Source organism: Haliaeetus albicilla, chromosome 13, assembly GCF_947461875.1.
Source record: "Haliaeetus albicilla chromosome 13, bHalAlb1.1, whole genome shotgun sequence".
Taxonomy (NCBI): domain Eukaryota; kingdom Metazoa; phylum Chordata; class Aves; order Accipitriformes; family Accipitridae; genus Haliaeetus; species Haliaeetus albicilla.
Genome location: NC_091495.1, coordinates 11,180,554 through 11,201,411, shown reverse-complemented (window position 1 = coordinate 11,201,411; position 20,858 = coordinate 11,180,554). Strand labels below are relative to the sequence as shown.

The following is a 20,858-nucleotide window of genomic DNA, read 5'->3' as shown; positions in this document are numbered from 1 at the left end:
CACTATGGGAAATAGAGCTCCTACATTCTGACACAAAACTTGTGTAGCTAGTGTCCTTGGTTACTCTCTATACTCTGTGCAGAGGAAAGGAGGTTCCTCCGATGGGCAAGTAAGATGTTTATGTTTAACTTCTGTTTTGAATAACCTGTCAGAGAAGCCTCACTCTCTCTCAAGACAGATTAGACAGACTAGACTACACTGGCCATCTAAAGTAAGTTTTTAGAATTCAGAGCTGCGACTTTTGCTTAAATTCACTCAAGACTCAAAAAGCCAAGAAGCCAGTGACAACATTTTCAATCAGCACATGGCAACAGACCATAGAGGTGAACTCTTTCTTTTTTCTTAAGGTGAAACAGAAAACTATTGATAGCTTCAGAAGTTAAACTGCAGCTGTGTCAAAACACTTCAACAGAAGTTTCCTTTTGACTTTTCAAGGATCCCGGATCTGGGTCTTCATAAGTAGAGGAACAAAACTAAATGGTGTATGTAGATGGCATTCAGCCAGAATGGTTTGGGTTTAGTTAATCCATAATATTGAAGCAAACATCCCTGACTTCTGATTTCCATGCATAAGTCAACATGTTGGCTTGGATCTTCAGTCCAAGATGATGTTACTCAAGGCAGTGTGGTTTAAAATTTCCATTGACACCCTCAAACCAAATTAAATTGCTTTGTTAACAAACCCCTGTAACGGTAAGTATTGTAATGCTTCTATGCAGGACCAGAAAGATGAAAAATGCAGTATGCTAAAGAGCTGTTGCAAATTTTTGTCTCAGAAATGTCCCATTTTAAAAGTCACATGTTCTCAGCAATATTTGTCCTCAAAGGGGGCACTGTATTTGACATCAAAGCAACTAGAGCACAAACTATTGTGTTACCTGGCGGAAAAGGTGATGTTTTTCTTCTCATTTGCTCTCAGGGTCTCTATTCAGTCTTTTTAGGCCAAGACTTTCCAGTAACATTAAGCACAGCACTTAAACATGTCACTGTCTTAAGCTACAACTATAGCATAAATCTCATGATCTATTGGTACATCACAGGTCTAGCATTCCTAGCATAGACTAGCATTAGAGAAAAATCTAAATTATCATCTGTCTTGAACCCCTGAAGAGAAAACAATATAAAATAATTTTATGATACCGTAATGACAAGAATAATACTTCACTTCATCTGGGAAAAGATGTGTTCCAGACTTCTCATTAACGCTTTTTTAAAGCCTGTTGAAATGTAAGAGCTCTGTAAAGTTTCATTCCTTTTGTTTGTGCAGAGTAAAGTTTTCTTTATAGCAAAAATACAGAAAATTTATCACTGCAAGGAGTCCACTTCCCTCACTCTCTTGCTATATTAAATCTGCATTTGCAATTCCGATTTTGTTGGACAATTGTAAACTTGGTACCTTTCTTGCAGCCACTAGAGTAGCATATCTACACTGCGTGGAGGATTTGGCTCAGGCTAGGAACTCTGCTCTGGATGGGAAAAAAGAATCGGTGCATTCAAACCTGCAGGAATCGGACTTGGAAAAATGGAGCAAAATTCAGAAGCAAAATGAGTAATGATTTGTGATATGTCCCAGTAGGTTAAATATATACTGGGACCTCTGTTCATCTTCCTGTTGTGAATATATGACTCCTGGGAGTCCTTTTGGCACACAGGAAACAGACGCTTCAGGGGTCTCATTCAGATGGACCATACCCCAGCAGTAACATTGTCTCTGTTAGGGTAGTGTGGGTACAGAAGTGTTTAGAAGACATACGTGCTACATAAAGAAAGAAGGTGGAGCAGCCATGGATTAGTTTAAAAAAGACATCCTACAGCTGCAAAGCCAAATTGCTTAGGGGAGGCTACTGTGCTGCAGGTCGAGCTGCTGCTCTTGCACCAGTCATAGGTTGCCTTAAGTGGACATGTAAGTGTCTGTCTTCCAAGGCTTTGCCTGCCTAACTACACAGCCTCCAGTAATATAAGACCTTTAAAGGACATTACCTGACTGAAGCAGAGTCCTGCCTGTTGTAAGGACTGCAGAATATCTGTAAATAGAAAGAAGTTCCTAACAAAAATCTGAAAAAGACAGAAGTTATTTTCTACTAGACCCTCAGGATGGGAATTAATTCCTACTCCCTGCATCACTCATCATAGTCTGTAAATGTGGTCTTAGAAAGGAAGGGTTGAGAAAGGAAAGGAAGGGAGGGAGAAACAGTTTCCACAGTCTTGATAGAGGGAGTAAAGCAGCCTGCAGTTGCCAGAGGTATAACAGATGATGTTTGATGCCCTAAAGGCTGCAATATAGCTAGCACCTGCTGCTATGGTGAGAAGAATTTCTCTGAATCCGCAGGAAGGTGAGAAAAAATTCTCTGACTCTGGTAGCGACTTTGGCAGAGGTTCTTCCAGCAAGACCTCCACTTCATGGGTAAAAACCTTCTCTCCATGCTCATAGTTTTTCTTGGCACTCATAAAGCAGTTCAATGAGCATATCCTTTCCTAGTCTTCCAGCCCATCAGATGCTGGTAGGGGGATATCTGTACCAATCTCTCTCTTCCTTTAAAGACTGAAGAGAGTGTATTTGATGAACGCTAAAGAAACAGGCTTAAAACTACAATACAGTTTTTAGAGTTAAACAATAAAATCCATCCATTACAGGTGCATTTGACTAGAGTACAATACACTTAGATGTTCCAGATCCCATTTGCCATGCATTTCTGTAATTTTGATCAGATAAAAAGTTCAAGGTGCTGAGGGAAATACTTATAGTTTGTGATGGGAAAAACTAAAAAATTGGACTTTGTTTCCTCCTAATACAGATTACATGTATGTAAACTAACCCCACACATTGTACATCGGAAGTTTTCAGACTACCATCCTCACAAAAGTCTACTACTTTCTGCCTTTAGTTTCTTTGGAAACCAACCAACCATGAATGACTTTTGTTTTGGTGCTTTCATTTGTGATCATACTGGTACTGAGAAGCAGGAAGGACAGATATAAAGACTGTTTTGAACTTCATTGAATCTGATTAGCTGTCTGGTTTGGGGTCAATTTAAATTTGTCAAGAGTAAAAGTCCCCTGTCACCTTTTCCCTGTTCCACACACAAATGAGATCTTCACACGATTCAGAAACTCTGCTAGGTTTGAAGACAAATGCAAGAGCTGCCTGCCAGCTCATTCACCAAAAGCCAACCCAGTCATCTAACTCGCAGTCTCCCTTCATCCATTTGTCTGTTTGACATCGCTCGGTTGTGTTTTCAACATTGTCAAAGCTCATTTCAACCAGCATGAAGCTCCAGCAAGAACTGGGTGCCCTTGCAAGGGTGTGGAAGTTTCTGTCTTCAAAGGTGCACAGGCAGGGGACGCAGCAGCAGCTCCACCTGCTCAGCTGACCCAGAAAGACACGGTCCAAGGGAGGGAGGGGTGGCAGCAGTGGGGCGCAGGACCCCTTGGTTCCCAACAGCCACCTCTACAAAATGGTACAGACCCCTCCAAGTGCACCTCCCCTGAACCACTGATGTGCACCCAGTCAGCCAGATCCCATGCCGGTAACATGGTTGTGCTAGGTTATTTTACCAAAAGGTCTGGCATATATCAACTATTAAAATCTGCACATGCTTTAAAGTAGAAGTGGTCAAACTCAACATTCCAAAATAGCATTTATTATAAACTTATGTGATTTTTCCATTTTGTAAGGCCATCTCAGAGTTTTTTCTTTACAAACTGAATAGTTGGATGAGTGTTTTTGAAATGAAATCTCATTGGCTAATTACTCACTTTATTTATTTACAATTTTATTTCCACATTGTATGATGAATCACCACAATCAGTCAGTAATGAATCTGCTGACTGGATAACTATTTTCATTTTGTTTTTAATAACAAATGAGTTACAGCTATCTTTAATAAACAAATTTTTAGGATTGCTAACTCTCTTAGTAAAATTCTGAGAGCTTTTGAGGTTTGAAACCATTTTAATACTCTGCAATTCTCCAGTCTGAAAAACAACAGAAAGTCCCATTATGATACAAAAGAATAAAAACAACGCTTCAGTTTGAAAAGAGTCACATTTTGGATTCCTTTTTCATACCCAGTTAACTTTATATACAGTTGCAGTGTAATGTGGTAGTAAATTTATACCCCTCCATTGTCACCTGTTCAAAATGCATCAGAATATTCAGTATTTTTTCTTCTGTTTTTAAATCTCCATCAGAGCCTGTGTGAGAACTGGAATAAATAAGCAGCCACGTTTTCCCATACTGGAAAAGTTCCAGAAGGGAAAGGGCTCTTGACATTACAGAGCTAAAGGAGTTTTCAAGACACTTTCTATTTCCATACTCGTTCTTTTGTATGCTAGGTTGCCTGCCATTATGTTTATGTAATTCTGACAGTGTTCTTAATGACACACTAACAGATTGTAAAACACGCTGCTGGCATTTACTTGTTTTTTATATTTTTAAAACAATGTCCTTCATGTAACAGTAGTTAAGCGCGGCAGAAGGACATCATTAGAGCCATGGTTAAACTGTAATTTACACCATTAGGAAGGCAGGAGCAATTTTTATTGCCTGGCAATTTTCTTGCTGAAATATTTGGACCATATGGCTCAATTTGTGTAATAACCTTAATTTCAGCACCCTTCAGGTCTGCCTCCGTCTCCTACGGAATGGTAAAATGCGGTTTAGCAGAAAAGGCAACTGTCTATACTTAGAGAGTTGAGATTAATAACATGTCACGTCCTGTTTTTGGTGAAGGAATTCGAACAGCAGCCAGATGGTATCTCTACAAATAACTGTCAGGGGTCTTGATCTAATCAATACAATGTATTAATACATCTCCCTTCGCTGCTTCTCGAGGGGCTAGCGTGCAACATCTGGAAAGATTGGGGGGACCGCCAAGTAGAAAGCTGATCCTTTTCAGAATCAAACTGAGCCCAATTAATTTTTCATGTATACTTGATAACTGTTTCATAATGAGCTATACGTCTTGACGGAGTTAGGGTTGGCGGCATGAGCGGCTTGTGCTTCCTATCCCCATTCAGTCCACTTACAGAAACCAACCCATTAATCAAACTATCTGGCATAAAACTGAAATCTCAGCTCAGCAAGAGATCAATAACCATCCTTAAAAAAAAAAAAAAAAGCAACAACAAAGACCCCACCACAGAACAAGGCTTTAGTGGGCAAAAGTATCCAGGCACGACATTAGTAATTACTTTAACAAAAGCCAAAACTCAGAACCATACTCACCTGACAGGCACCTATAACATAGAATTTAATATTAGCTTCCTGTCAAAAAGTAACATTTAAATCCATTAAAAATACACTGCCATTCTGCTTTCTAGATACACAGGCCATCTGGCCCCTATTCACCATAATTGCTATTATAGTCTCAAAAATAATATTTATATAATGCTGTAAATTAACAGAGAGACACCCTTTCCCACTCCCAAAGAGCTTTCTGTTGATAAACTCGTGTTTTAGCACTGTGCAGGAATTAGGGTCTCGCCCCCTAAAAAAAGAGTGTGGCAAGATTATACATGCATTCCAGTGCTTTTTGTAAAGTCTGAAAAGAGGAGAGAGAGAGAGGTCACTTGGCAGGCAGAAAATGGGAAACTGCAACAAGCATAGGGGAGATGAGCTTGAATGAGGCTGTGAAGCTGAGTGATGGGAATGGATTCAAAAGGGAGCAGTAAAGAGAAAGGACAGGAGGTCAGCTGAGAATACTAAACTTATCTTGCGTAGGACACCCCACGGCTGTTTGATGAGAATGACTTTGGTGACTGTAGACCTGGATTAGATTCAAATGGAGTCCCCAGCGGTACGATGCTCTATGTTATATTACCAATTCCCATGAGTCATATGGCTTGCTCTTGCTTTTTTTAAAAAGAGGTAGGATTGTCTGTTTATTAAAATTACCCATTGCTTGTTAAAATTCCCTATGAAATATAAGCATGTGACATAACACCTCTCAGCCAATTTGAATAAAAGACCTTATCTGTGGAGGGGAGTGGGGCACGAGGATAGGATGGGGGGTAGGGAGTGGCCTTTCTAATTTTCAGCTGAAGAATTCCTGGATCTGTAGCTGTTGGGCATGACCCTGGGGATTTTAGGAAGCTGCCCTATGACTTTACCAACAAAGAGTTTTATCTTGGAGTTGCCTGATACATCCACTTCAGAATGTTGGTTAAACGTGAATTAAAATCTAGTCAAATCCAATTAAGCATTTTTAAACAGATATCTAATTTGAAAAACAGCTGTACATATTACCCAACAAACTTCCACCTCCTCCTTCTCCATTTTTATTTCCTACTTATATATGAAAAAGCATCTGTAGCTTAGCAAAACCTCGTTTTTAAAGCAGATTTACTGCAGTCGCATACAACATGGCACAAAGGGAAGAATGTCCCTCATATTATATTTTCCTATCAAATTATACTTAATAAGGTGAAGGTTTGTGGGGATTTCTGTTTTGTTTGTTTTGTTTTTACAAATTAGAAAACATCCTGTCAGTGGTGTTTTTCTACAGTGCCTGATTAGCTTAATCTTATTCTCACAACTGAAATGCAAGATTTACAGAAAAATATCATAGACAAAAGCATAAATATAAAGCATATAAAAAACATATATAGAGAAACAGCATATAGAGCATTTATACAATTTCATGCTAGGCATCTTCCTTCAGGCTTTGTCATGTGGTCACCTATTCTCTTATGACTGCAGGTGCACAAGCTGAAAAGATTACCCCTTCGAGACTGCTGCCCACCACCATCTTTCTGTCAGAGGGTATCATCTTTTAAATCTGTCAACCTGCACAATCCCATTGTGTGGGTTAGGAAAGACCAGCTGATTAATCAGCTTAAAATCAACCACCTTCTTTTGACTGACACATGCCAGCAGTGGCACACAAATGCACTAGAGGAAAGCAGTCTCGTGTGAACAGTTGCAGGCCAAGGACAGTAAATGTCCATGCCTTAGATGTTCTGTAGGTTTCATGGTCTATAGAGGACATTCATGCTCCTAACTAGGTTAGATGCCTGAAGTCAGAGATTGTAAATATCCCTCAGAAGACCTAATTCTACATGTGCTTCACTCATCAAAAAAAGACCTATGGAATGGGTGAAAACTGGATCTTGCACAAGGAGAAACCCAAGGATAAAATACACCAGATATTTCCAAATAGGTAACTAATTTATTTGTAGAAAAAATTACCTATTGATCCAGGCACTCTGGACTAGTCAATCTAGAGTGTATGATTAGGCATGGTCAGACACAACCCTATCAGTGTTTTTACTTCTGGTCCAAAAATTTATTGAAGGGCAAAGTTATGTTAACTTCATGTTGCACACTGAATTAGGAAGAAAATATTCAAGAAAAAATGTAATGAAATAAACTCCTTTGCTGTAACCTTCACTAATTCAAATCACCAGTTGCCTGACAACGTATTAAGATCTCACAGACACCAGATAAACCTTTCCCTGCTACCCCGCATCCTACCTCGCAAGGATTCTTTCATTCTTGGCAGAGTTCCAGCAGGGTCTAAAGCTATGTTTCTGTGGCTGCCAAAAGCATTCAGGAGACACTGAAGTGGCCTTGGTTACAGCAAGGATGGTATAAGTAGCAGAGCTGAAGCCTCTCTCTTTCTCTCTCTCACCATTCTCATCCAGTTCTATTACCACAGTACTTTAAAATCATCAAAGTTGTGCAACAATCCATTTCATCCTTTCTGCTCTAATTAGGCAATTCTACATGTCTGTCTTGATAGGTGGGGCTTACTGAAGCACTTAATCAGTTTCTGGAGGGGCATCGTAGTGCCAATCCAAATGCTTATTTAAACAGAGCTGTAGTGCCAAATCCAGCATATTCTGCAGCAGCATGGAAACAACAGAATCTGTGAGACACAGATTGCCTCATACACTTTTTTTTTTTTAGCAGCCTTCAGTGTGAAGGAGCACTTGTCCTGTATTCATCCTGTGTAAGCTTAACAGGTCTAGAGATTAAAACACAGGAAGCATTTTATATTATTGGGCTTTCCTGGCAAATAAAACAATTACAGCAATTCCAGTACAAGCCCTTCCTGAAACTGTGCTAACGAGGCTTTGAATCTTAAAAACTGCATTTAAATCAAATGATTCATTTGCAAACCCATCACATACAGCACACACATAGTAGGTGTGGGTCATTTCATTGGAATTAGAAAGCAAATGTCTCTATACATGAGAGGTCACCAGTTGTTGTAAGTTAAAATCTTTTCATTGTTAGGCATAATTAAAATACTCTAACAGTGGTTTCAGTAATTTAAGCATTGCAGTATTGTTGTAATATTTTTCTAGGCTTCAAGAGTTCACAATTGTTTGGTCCAATCAAATCCGGGAACATTGGAGAAGTTATCACCCATCAAGGTAATTACTTTCAAGTTGAAATAATTACTCCATCAATGTTAATGGTCTTTCAACTTCAATAAAGCACTCACCTGCCGATAATCACAGCTAACCTCTTGCTCTCATGCAATTCCCTCTCTATTTAGCAGGTTATATTACAGCCGTTAGAGTGGTCACTTGTCCTGAACAGCTGCTGAATTTCACTTTGATCGGCTGTGAACCATAAAAAAATTAGTCATCTGTGTATGATTTCCCCCTAACCCATAAGCCCTTGCAGAGCTAAGGATATGATCTTTTGGCTGTATTAGGACACTGCTGAGCAGCCATCTTGTTTCTGGTTGTGGCTACTTTCCACTCACTAACAGCAGCACAGTAGCCTAATTAACTTTTGCCCTCCGCTGCCATTTACAGCTTTAATTCTTTGCTAAGTAGCACGTCTTCTGAATTTACGGCATGTGCAGGGATTCCTCCATTTAGTCTCATCTTGTTTTCTAAGGGTGCAGTCCATTTCCCAGGCATGTGAAATAGGCATGTATAAAAAAATTTCACCGGTTCCTCTCTCTGTCATATTTTTTCTCATTCTTGTGGCTACGATCTTCATTCCTTCTTCTATAAGGAAATTGTAATGTACGGTCCTGCATACTGCATTACTGAATAATGTTATGTACAAGGAAGTTACTAACTACGTGGTATCTCATCTCCAATGCTGTCAAATGTTCACTGGTCTATATGAGGAAACAGAAATGAAGGATCACACATGGATGTATTAAGTATTTCTGAATGCGATGAATAGAAAGGAACTAACTCTGGATGCAAGATTCCAGATACTTGTTAAATCCTGCATAGGAGGTGTGTATATATGGCAGTACTGGCCACTTAAAATTATTTCTGTTATAATATATTTTATATGGAGTTTTTCAGCAAGTAGACTTTATTTATTATTTTTACTCTAGTTATATATTTGACATACAAATTAGTGTCTAGTTATAACAACATAAATCGTACAAGCCAAAGTCTCATCCTCTTGCTTAAGTCTCTATTATTATTGCTATTCTGCAATATGTCTACAGATTTCCCTACCACAGATGAAGCATCTGCCAAGAGGAGCTTGGCCACTATAGTTTTATACCATGTCCCCAAATAATGTAAAGTAAGCCAACATGTGTTCTCAACTGTTAGCATAGCTGCATCAAAACCAAAGGCTTTGCTGGTACAGTGATATCAGCTAAGAGATGTGTTAATTTTTTACACCCCAAGCTGACATAGCTATGCCAAAAAAGCCTTGTAGGATAAATTTGGCCTGAGAGCCTCATACTGCAAAACACTTTGTGAGTAGACCTGTACTTCTAGGTAGGCACAGGTGTAGGATTTCCTAGGAATAAGGCCTATAATGCTTACACCTATCTCTTGCATCCTGTAACAAAAACATTGTACTTTTAGTTATGCTCTGCTGAGGTGGATTTGACACACTGAAGCCTTGATTCTAGATAATAATAATGGGGGTCACTGCCCATAGCAGGCAGAATTTTTCTATATAACCTTCATCTCTGGATGCTTTTCCTTCTCCAAGCACATTCTAACAGCTACATAATCTTACATTTTTTACTCATCTTGGCTTTGAATTCTCCTGCTCATGGTAAACAAACACTTGATATAATTGTCATGGGAGAAACAGAATTACACACCCACAAAACTTCTACCAAGAAAAAGTCCAAACGTATCCCCAGTTTTACCTCATAGCAACATTTGGAATACAACAGTTAAAGAGCTGTGATGCTTTGATGTCGTTTGGCAGGTACTGGCTCTATAACGAAATCAGCTCTGGGTCTTACGTTCACAAGCTTAAGCCCTAAGTTCACAAGAGTGAGAAGCTTGCTTTGACAATCTAGTCACTTTATGCAGATTTCTCTAAGTGAGATCTTACTGTCAAGCCATTCCCCTATAAGCACATCTGTCTCATGTTAATGCTGTCAATAAGACACTAAATATCATTCTTGCTTTAGAGGGTTAAAATGAACTGGGAAGATGTTGTGGTAGACACTTGTACTGCTGTAACCATTCTTGACTTGACTTTGCTCTGCAAATAAACCAGAATGTCAGTTTAACTTGCTGTCACCTAACATCTGTCACTACACTCCTGGCCAAACAAGCTAGGGAAATGGGTGACACTGCTCTTTAACTGCGAAGCATCAAAATGGCTCACGTGTACTTCACTCACTTCTAACGCTGCAGGGAGATCCTCCTTTTGTTTGAGTGGCAGCAGCTTTTGCTCTCAGAACTGAGTTTTTGCAGCATAAAATTTCAAGGAGTCAGCGATAACCTTAAGGTACCGGACAGCCATACCTCTGACACATTAATTCAAATACAGATTAATGCACCTTAACTGGGGAGTGCATAGTTGCATTTTGGGAAGGTAGAGTGGATAAGTCTGTCAAATGGTTTGAAAACCCACAAGATGCTTCCCATTTGGCTCTGGAAATGGATGGAAACAGAGCTGTCAAATTAGAACAGGTCTGCAGGGATATTAGCAAGAGCTTAATTTGTATCCTGCAGTGTCACAAGGATTGTATTTCTACTTTAGGTTTTGGTCAAGCTTTATGTCCTGTGGCAGGCAACCAGGGAGCAACCGACAAGAGCAAGGGTGGGATCGGCTACTGTGATTCTAGCACTGCTTTTTTTCTGGAATAATCTAATGGGATAAGAATGGAGTCTAACAGATTAAATAAAGGACCGAACTCATTGCTCGCTTAATACTTTAAGTCTTGCTTGTAACATGGAAGCTTGTGTGAGAGAATGACTAATGGCGTATCCCACGAGGGAGCTCCAATAGAGATGCTTTAGGAGATTAAATGATTTAGCCTAGTACCCCTGAAAGCTATATTTTAAAGGGGCAGAAGTTTAATCATTGGAATGCTAGTTCCTTCAACAAAATTACATTTTAATTAAAGCATCTCATTCACAAAGCTCCAGTTAAGGGTATATCAACAATTTCATGCTAAAATTCTATTTTTAAGGGGTTATAACTTTGAAAGTTGGTGTCCAGGTTTTTGCCTGCTGGGATAATTGACCTGACCTCCTGAGGTTATTTTTGATAACAGGACTCCGTGCACTTTATGTCAATAACTTTGATTCAAAGCTTTAGCTCTTCTGCTATATTCAGAAGAGGTAGGATTCAGATCTCAGCTCCTTGGTATAAATCAGCAACAACTCTATTGAGTTATTGTGGTTGCAACAGCTTAAAGTGAGTGCAACTGATGGAAGAGCTGTGCAGAAAGATTTCTCCCCAAAGGGTAGTATAATATTTAAAAATAAAAAAGGGTAGCAAAAATAATAATTGATAAATGTTCACGACAAAGGACAGTAGAAAAAACATGCAAGTCAGCTTCGCTGCAACACTAGTAGAACAGCTATACATATGCTGCCAGAATGTCATTTTGATTCAGGATAGTGTTTGGGGAAAATAAAGGATTTTGGAGCCAGGAAAATACTAATTCAGTAAATAATAGCTTGTTAATTTAAAAGGCTTTTAACTGATGCTGTTAAAGAAACACACTGTGGCAACATTATTTAAAAGGCCATTTTGGTAGGTTTTATTACCCACAATACAACCATCTTGGACATGTTCTGTTGTTGTTGGCATGCTTAGAAGACATTGCAATGCATGACCAGCCAGGTCAATTCCGATGCTCAGCAACACATTGCATGCTGCTGAAGCAGACTACTAGGAGAAGCCCTGTCATGTCGCTGGCTTTGAAATCTTAGGTGTCCCATCACAATTATGATTGTGATTATTTTTTTTAAAAACAAGTTAAGGGAGCTGAGTACCAAAATCCTGCTGAAGTTCAATAACTTCAAAATCCCAATCTACTTTTTAAGACCTAACATACTGTACAATGCGAATGCAACTATTTCAGAAGCTAAAAGTATATATTCCTATCATTCAGCTCAGGACCTGTTTTCTTTTTCAGAAAAAAGATGTTTTACAAACTTAATCCGTTTAGGCTTCCAGGAAGCTAGACACAAAACTGCTTTGGAACCATATGATCACAAGAGTATGTAAGACTACTGAGCTAGAAACTTCTCCCATCTTGTCATGTCAAGATTTGTCTAAGGAATGGAGTTACTTAAAGGTTACTATTGGGTATTCCAGAGAAAGCTCTTTAGGATCCTACTTGAATCTCAAACAGATACTTTATAATTGGGGTAATTAAGAAGTTGCAGGATTTCTGGTGTTATTCTATACAAACATGGTCTATGGATATCATTTAGGGAAAATTCTAGGTTTATGAAACTGAGGTGGCACTGCTGAGGAAACCCAACCTTATTACAACCTCCTTAAACATTTTCTAAAACTTATTTTCAGGAGACAGCTAAGTATAGCAGCTATCCTAATATACAGCAGTTCAGTTCATCTATAAGCTTTCTTTCTACAAAAAGACTAGAATGTAATATATAGGTGGGAGGAGCAGTGGTAACTGCACAAACCATAATCACTTTTGTCACTGATTTACATAACACTGTTAGTCAGTTCGCAAAACAACCTGCCCTTTCCTGAGTCTATCCCTCCACATGCTGAATAGAGATGTAATATTTACAAACATTCATGTTTGGAAAGTCCCTTGAAGGGAAAGACATGTTAGCAGTGCAAAGTAACATTCTAATACAAGTACATATAATGAAAGTAAAAGTAGATCGGCTTTTATTACTGATGAATTATGAGGGGAACATGCAAATGCATTGCATATATGAACTATGTAATTACTAATGAATTCATTCACTTTGTGATTCCAACTGAATTACAAAACTAGAATTATATACAAGGAGGACTGATTTTATTGTTCTTTGTGCAGATCCTGTGAAACTATTTCTACAGTCAGACAAAAAGCTCAGGACAGTATTTTCAGAGTGAGGCTGAGACAAAAAGCTCAGGACAGTATTTTCAGAGTGAGGCTGACAAAGTTAGATGCGTGTGCTTAATTCCTCCAGGCATGATCCATCTATGCTTTCGAGTAATCTACTTGCCTTTACCAAGAATTAGATATAAACGCGAAATGTTTCAGTCTGCATTGGGCCAAACACAAAATCTAAACCGACAAAACTACTGGCAATTGGAAACCCCACTTTTCCAATCAGTGTTAAATGAGATTTTTAAAATACCACAGAGATCAAAGCAGAGTAAAAACAACTTAAAACTGGTTATGTTGTCCAGTTCTTACCATTATGGTTAGTGCTGTAACAGCTGGCATGCTAAATGTTGGATCACTGCGTTTTTCTTGATAGACTACTCGATACAGAGATATAACACCATTGGGAGAGACAGGCTGGGTCCAGTTCAACCTTACTGAGTATGCACTTGTTGCTTGTGCCCAAGGGGCTCCCATGCCCCATGGAGAAGCCTCCAGAGTTTGGGTTGAAGCCCACAGGCTGTCCACTGACCCCACAGCATTTTGAGCTCTGGCACGATATTCGTAGAGAGTGAAAGGCTGTAGAGCATCAGATGCATCAATAAATTCCAAAGCTCCTTCAGTCCAGATGAACAAAAGCAGCTCCTCTTGACTGCCCACACGACGCCTGAAATTAAATCAAAGGCAATGTGTTTAAAATTGAAGACAACTTTAACAGTCCCATGGTAGTAGATCCTGAAGTTCTAGGCTCAACCTGTACCTCAGAAAAGTACAGAATTTATTTCTATGTATTACACACACAAGGAACTGCCTACCTACCTTTGCATCTTAGAAGCATTTCCCTGAACTTGTGTTAGGTGCTGAGTAGTGAAGAAGAGATTTTTTGAGGCAATCATTTAATTATTCTCCTTTATCTAGAAGAATACTACAAAGCATGTCAAACAAGTGTGTTGTCACAGTCCATAGTAGCAGGGTAGTAATACAATTGCATATTGTCCTTTTAGGATAGAACACATCAGGCATGAGACTTTCAGAATTTAGAACATGAAATTTTAAATCCATATGTAGTTGCTAAGTAATGACTTGAATTGCAGTATGGGTGCAAGTTTTCAACTATTCTGAAAATCAAACTATTTATGGAGGTACTCACCTCAGGATCCCTCATTTATGGAAAACTTATGACCAATTTACTTGAGCAAAATGTTACCTAGTGAACAAGGGATAAATATACTATCATGCCCACAAAACCAAAGCTGTGCACTCTTAAATTCTGATTTGCCCACAATAAATATCCCATTTGCTCTTGTGAATGGAATAAGTAATCCCTTGTGCAGAAACTTAGCAGAATTTGCAGCTCCACCACAAAAACTCATTAAAATATCACAGGTAGTGCTTTCTGTAATAAGCGACATATTTTTTCCAATGCTGTTTTTGTTTAAAAATGCAAACTTAAGATATATAAAGATGATTCACTGTAAAGGCTTTTGGCACAATGTGTTTCTATTTTTGTATATATGTATATATATCTGTATGCATACATACATGCACACACACATATATATTTACATATACACGTACATATAGCATTCCTACTACAGATCTGCTTGTGTTGGACCTGGTAATATTCTGAGTATCAGAGAAGATTACAGATGATCCTCAGCTCCTTTCTAAAGTGGCCTCTTCTAGTATATAATTTACAACAGTTGTAATAAGGCAAGCACTCATCTTCAAAACAGAGTTATCAAATCAATTCTTTCACTTGGCATAAAAATGTTTGTGTGAAATTAAGTTGGTTACATTTAAACACTGTGATAAATCTCAATGACGGTTGTGCTGTACTGCACATGAATTTAAGTATTTCCCCTACTCTTCACAGGAACCTTGGCCTTTGCAGAACGTAAAAGCACTTTCACCCTCCATGCCAACAACAAAAAACAAATTACATTATCTGCCACTTTTATTGCAAGTAGGGCAAATTTGCAGAAGTAAAATTGGTTTGTCTGACTACTGGGTGTCATCATCACTACACACACAGAAACTGAAGAACATTTCTTTGGCAAGAGAAAATCTGTATTTCACAGAATTCTGTCAGATTTTATTTTGTTAGATCAACCCAGAAATTACTTTAAAAATACAAAATGCAATAATTTTTTAAAACTGATAATCTTAGCTGCTTGTAATAATATATACCCAGGTATTTACATGCAAATATGAAGAATATAATGAATGCATGTGTGTACACAGCTGTTTATTCATCCTTTGTGTATATGCATATATAAGGCATGCATGAATACGTTATTTTCGTATATGAAGCTAAAGTTTTGCTACACTCTGAGATAAGCAGGCTATATGGACACTGTTTAGTTTAAAAGGGTTAAAGTGTGATTTTATAAAGAGAAGAGTTTCGAGGTACAATGTCTCTAGTGTAGTGAAATAGGCAAATGATAAGATGTCTTGATACTGAGAATTGGTTGGCAGAACTGGGTGGAGAATGGCAGGTAGAACAGGCAGGAAAGATTCCCTAGCAAATCTCTCTCTTGCAACAAAATGTCTGGAAGAGTTGGGGTACAAAATTACCCATTGACCCCAAAATTCCATCAGCTGTTTTTAATACACTTCCCCATGCTCTATTGTAATGGTAAATTAAGCCTTACACAGAGCTCTCCCTTAGATGCCGTTCACTGACTTAATGCAAGACACATAATTCTGAAAGGTGAAACACTACTATGTCTTCCTCCTGCACCTAAAAATACAGTCTTTTCTCTGTGTATTCAAAAACATGCCTAAAAAATCTCTGCAGATAAGTGAAAAGAGAGTATATTTTAGTGCAATAAAGTCACATTTAATATGTCTTGTCTGACCAAGCAGTATGGCACTTAAATGAATACACAAATTCATGTTTTATAAATTTTCAAAACTCTGCGATAAACAGTTTTTTTCACACTGAAAGATAAAATATGCCACCAACTGTAAGCTCATCCACAAGCAAAGCTGTACAGTGTAGTCTGGTTAAGTATTTAGATCTTATTACTGCTGAATATTTAATGAATGAAACTTATGGTTAGGTAAATGGTTCCATCTGTAGTGCTAAAAACCAGAATATCTTCATGTATGAATAAACTTTGAACAGAAGTGGTTGAACAGTCTGTAATCATTTCAATCGTCTTAAGATTTAAGATTCAACTGCTCATTTAACTGGAAGTGTTTCTTATGTACAATGAGCTGCAAAGGAGAATAACATTTCCAAGAGCTGGAAGCTGTCTCTTAATCTGCATAGTCCGATTTGCTGCTTACATTCATTTTAAAGATGCTCAGATACAGTTATTTTTATAAGGGCAAATTCTCCCTGCCCCACTGCCAATCTGAACCAGATGACATAAAGAGGAGAATATAATCTTCTTTGTGACAGATAACTATAGAGCTGTATGCAGAGGACTGCAGCAACACTGACTGCAACACTCATCCCTCAGCTTTCTTATGTGGAAGGAGACCCAGCGAATCCCTGAGGTCTTGCAGGTCAGCCCAGAATTATTCTTCACATGTTTACCTTTCAGCATGCAACAAAAGTAGATGTTTTAGCAGTGCCTGCTTTTTTCCTTACCAGAGTGGTAGTGAGTTATTTCTAGAAACACTGAGAAGTCCTGGGGTAAAATTCAAATGATTGGGTAATCAAACTGTCAAATGTGGGGGAATAATGCAACATCAACAATGCTGCCCCTCTACAGTTTCACATTCAATTAAACAAAGCAGCCTCACTTACCATTTGGATGGTATATTCAACAAATATATACTAATGTATATTGTATGTTTTTCTTTTATCTTTTTTTTTTTTTTTACAAGTTTTGATGTCAAAAAGCAAACAAAAGGAATTTGAGATTATTGCATGTAACATGCTAGTTTAGATTAGGTATTATATCAATCACAGGTATAAATAAAACCCTTCAGGAGTTCTTATACTCAATGACAGATCCATCCATAAGGGTTCTTATATTAAACCATCTACTAATATATGTGCCTTGGAAACTGTCTTTGGTGCAGCTCATGGTTAAGGGTATAAGGGTAAGAAATGAATTAATCATAAAGAGTCAGTCTAGAAGCCTCTACACTGCAAGTCACAATAGCCACTGAGACACGTCCTCTGTCTTAAATTGCCTGTTGATTTTTCGGCTACATTTTTACCATCAGGATTGTTCAGCTAATGAGAGCTACATTACAATCTCGCATATGTATATTAAATAATACAATCTTACTGAATATGATGTAGACACTTGGACAGAAATTCAGACACTCCCTTAAGCAAGACATGAACCAAAATACTTCTAATTTTACAGGCAATATTTCTTTAAGAGTCATCTCATGTGCATCCTACACAGTGCATGCTGGTGGTCAGCAGAGAGCAGTTCCATTAGCTGATGTGACCTACATCTTATTAAAATACAGCAAGAAATACATCACCTATTTCCATAATATTATTTTTCCAGACTAGCGATTTCTGTGGTTGTCACAGGGATGTTATGTAATGATGAATGGGAAGAGAAGCAGATTGTGTGATTGTCTCATGAACCAGATCTTTTCTCATTCACAACCTCTTCTAAGTTGTGATCCTTGCTACAAAAGTTTTAAAGCCTCAGATCTGTGTTTAAAACAGTTATATGAATCAAAAATAAAATGTCACCATCTCTTTTATCATAAACTAACATTTTAATTTTTTGGTTTCTAACAAAATGGCTGCAAACTTGCAAGTGCTTTTATGATTCTAGAGGAAAGCACAAGTCCTGCCATTTTAATGCAAAGACCTGCACACACACTAGCTCCCCAAGCATTCCAGGTTTTGAGTTAAATGAATTTATTTTGGTAGTGATGCAGTAAGGAAGAGGCACATGATGAAGAAGAAATTACATGCCATAACCTCCCATAGAAATACTGCAGTCTTGCTGCTGCTATAACAATGTAAGGTTATGTGTGGCTACAAAATGAAAAAGAACTATGTGCTTACATCCCATTTCTGATTTTTTTGCAGCTATCTGAGAAAGATTTGATATTGTTGTTGTCTAAGCACATTTAAACTTCAGCTGAAATAACTGCCAAGTGATTCATGCCTATGTAGGTGAATATAACGATTGTATCTGGAGCCCCAGTGCGCCATTTTCATTTCACTTTAAATAAAAAACAAAATGTATCTATGTCAGTCAGTGCCCTTCTGCTGTACTCAGAGGTATCAAACAGGCTACAATTATGATTGTGAAGTGATTGTGTCACATTGGAGGAAGGTTTATTGCTTTTGAGTCTGCTAGGCAGTAACACATTCTGTTTCATATTACTCTTTATATCATTGTTTGGCTGTGACTAGAATAATCAAATGCCATCAAATGCTGTCAAATTCAATTTACAGTATTTTTCACTGAAGCAGGCTTTCTGCATTATATTTCCTGTTTTCCCTTTCTATGGTTGCCATGGAATAGCAGCGGTAATCATCAGCTTTATTTACAAAACCAACAGAGTGAAGACATGTCTTGGGCTATAACATACACTTTATTCCTCTTCATACAGGGGAGGGACTTGGGTTTTTTTGATCAGACAATTAAAAAAAGGAAACAAAAGGATATTTCAAGAGAGCCGAAATTTTTAGAGACTACAAATGTGCTTAAAGCAAAAGTGAATTTATATTAATTATGACTGCTGATTCCAAAAAGTAATTTGATTCCCTGTCTTCTCAGTCACAGCTCTAATATAATAAAATGTCCCAAACTCTTTGTGGGAGGCTAGGTTCAGCCCAGCATGTGTTTACCACACATATTTACACTTGGGAAAACCAGGAATGTCATAGTTTAAATTCTTATCCAATACATGGCTTGAGTTTTATATTCTCTGACTTTCTCAAGCTATTCAAGAAGGTCCCTTCATCAAGCTTTTAAAAAAGGATCAATGGACACAGCAGATGTCAGTGCTCTGCTACTTTGATAATTCCCTAAACGGAACTATCTATATAGAAAAGTCCTCACACAGAGCTTATGAAGTTCCTCATAGGGAGTGAGGATGTGTCAGTCAACCACCTAGGCAGGGCAGCTGAATACAAACATGAAGGAACACAAACAGATGCCCTGTAATCACACTCCAGATTACTTACAAACAGGAACATAATTTATCTTGGAAAATTGATCTGTGTTAGGAACGTAGATACCATTTCTTGCTTATAAAAATCTCAGAAATGGTGAATTACTCCTGCTTCCATTCCAAAATTCTCAACTGTCTATCAGAGAGGATTGAAGAATGTACCTAGTGGTCTGGGTAAACTCAGTGAGAATATCTAACGTACAAATTTTTGTCTGTCCCTTTGAATTTTTAAAAATATATTTTAACCTGCTTTTTGTCATTTGTCAATCAGGAAGATGATTCTTGTCTCAGCTCTTATTCTCAACTTGTCCATCCATAGATCAGCACTTCACCTTAGCATTTCAAAGGCAATGTATATTTTACCATATACTTCTACGCTTTTTTCTACCTTCCAGTACATCCAGGAATAAAGAAATGAACAATTCAATAAGACTAAGAATCTGAGATGATAAAAGCATTTACCTGTAAATAAAGTAGTTAGTAATGATCCCATTTGGTTTCTTAGGTGGTGCCCATTTCACTTCTATGAGTGCAGATCCCATTGCTTTAACTATAGGTGGGCTGAATTCTCTAGGAGGTGCTTCAGCAGTTCTTGAATACGTTTGACCACCCACTCCACACCCACCTACAAAACCAGAAGTTTGCTTAGTGATGAGAGCTTCTTCCTCAACAAAAAATACAGTAAAAGCAAATGAATGTCAAGTAAAGAAGTTCCTGATGAAATGGTGCCTCATTTCACCTCATTTCATTATTAAATACTCATTTAAATTACCACAACTCCACTGATGAATCACTCCTGATTTTCACCAGTGCAGGTGAGGAGAGAATTGGTTCCAAAGTGTCATTTTAGAAAAACTTATTTCAATAGGATTTTGAAAACGTCCATTGAAGTCAAGGAATTTTGTAATATTTGGGCTCTTCTCTCCTGTCTTTATGATTACCACTTCTTGTTGGTGAACAGTTACAGAACTGATTTTGTTCTGTATGCACATTTTCAAATATTGTTAAGCTATTTGTGAAGAGCTTTTAATAAAATGGCACATATTACCTAAAATACATTTTAAAATCTCCATTTAAAATATTCATGATATAACATGGAGAAATATTTAATGCTTCATTCAGTGCTAGGCTTTCTTTTTACTAGGTAAACATTTGACTCCAGTGTAGGAATAAGATTTTATCTGTTTTGCTGAGTTGAATCTATCTGCAAAACCTCCATTCCCTTCCAGTCAGAGAGGTGAGTCTTTCAAAATCATCTTACCATTCTGGCATGCTTGTATTCTTATCTCATACAGGGTGTAGGGATCTAGGCCATCGACAAAAGCAAAATGTGTGCGTCCTACTGGCTTCACCAGTGGAGTGGGACTGCTTGCATTTAGTAAGATGTTGTATTCCAAAGGCACATTGACAATGAATATCCCTGTTGTGAAACAGAGAAGAAGCAGTGATTATCTGAAATACTAACAGCAGTGCAGGACAACT

The 20,858-nt window shown here is 37.9% G+C and overlaps 1 protein-coding gene across 5 annotated transcripts in view; it reads right to left on the bottom strand.

Annotated features, from left to right (window-relative positions):
- Positions 1-20,858, bottom strand: part of USH2A (usherin) — a 394,137-nt gene that overhangs the window by 41,041 nt on the left and 332,238 nt on the right. For all 5 annotated transcript variants that reach the window (XM_069800131.1, XM_069800130.1, XM_069800132.1 and 2 more), the window contains exons 59-61: positions 20,638-20,796; positions 19,839-20,001; positions 13,575-13,929 (exon numbers count right to left, since the gene is read on the bottom strand). In XM_069800131.1, the coding sequence (XP_069656232.1) occupies positions 13,575-13,929; positions 19,839-20,001; positions 20,638-20,796 (677 nt within the window). The remainder of the gene's footprint in view (positions 1-13,574; positions 13,930-19,838; positions 20,002-20,637; positions 20,797-20,858) is intronic.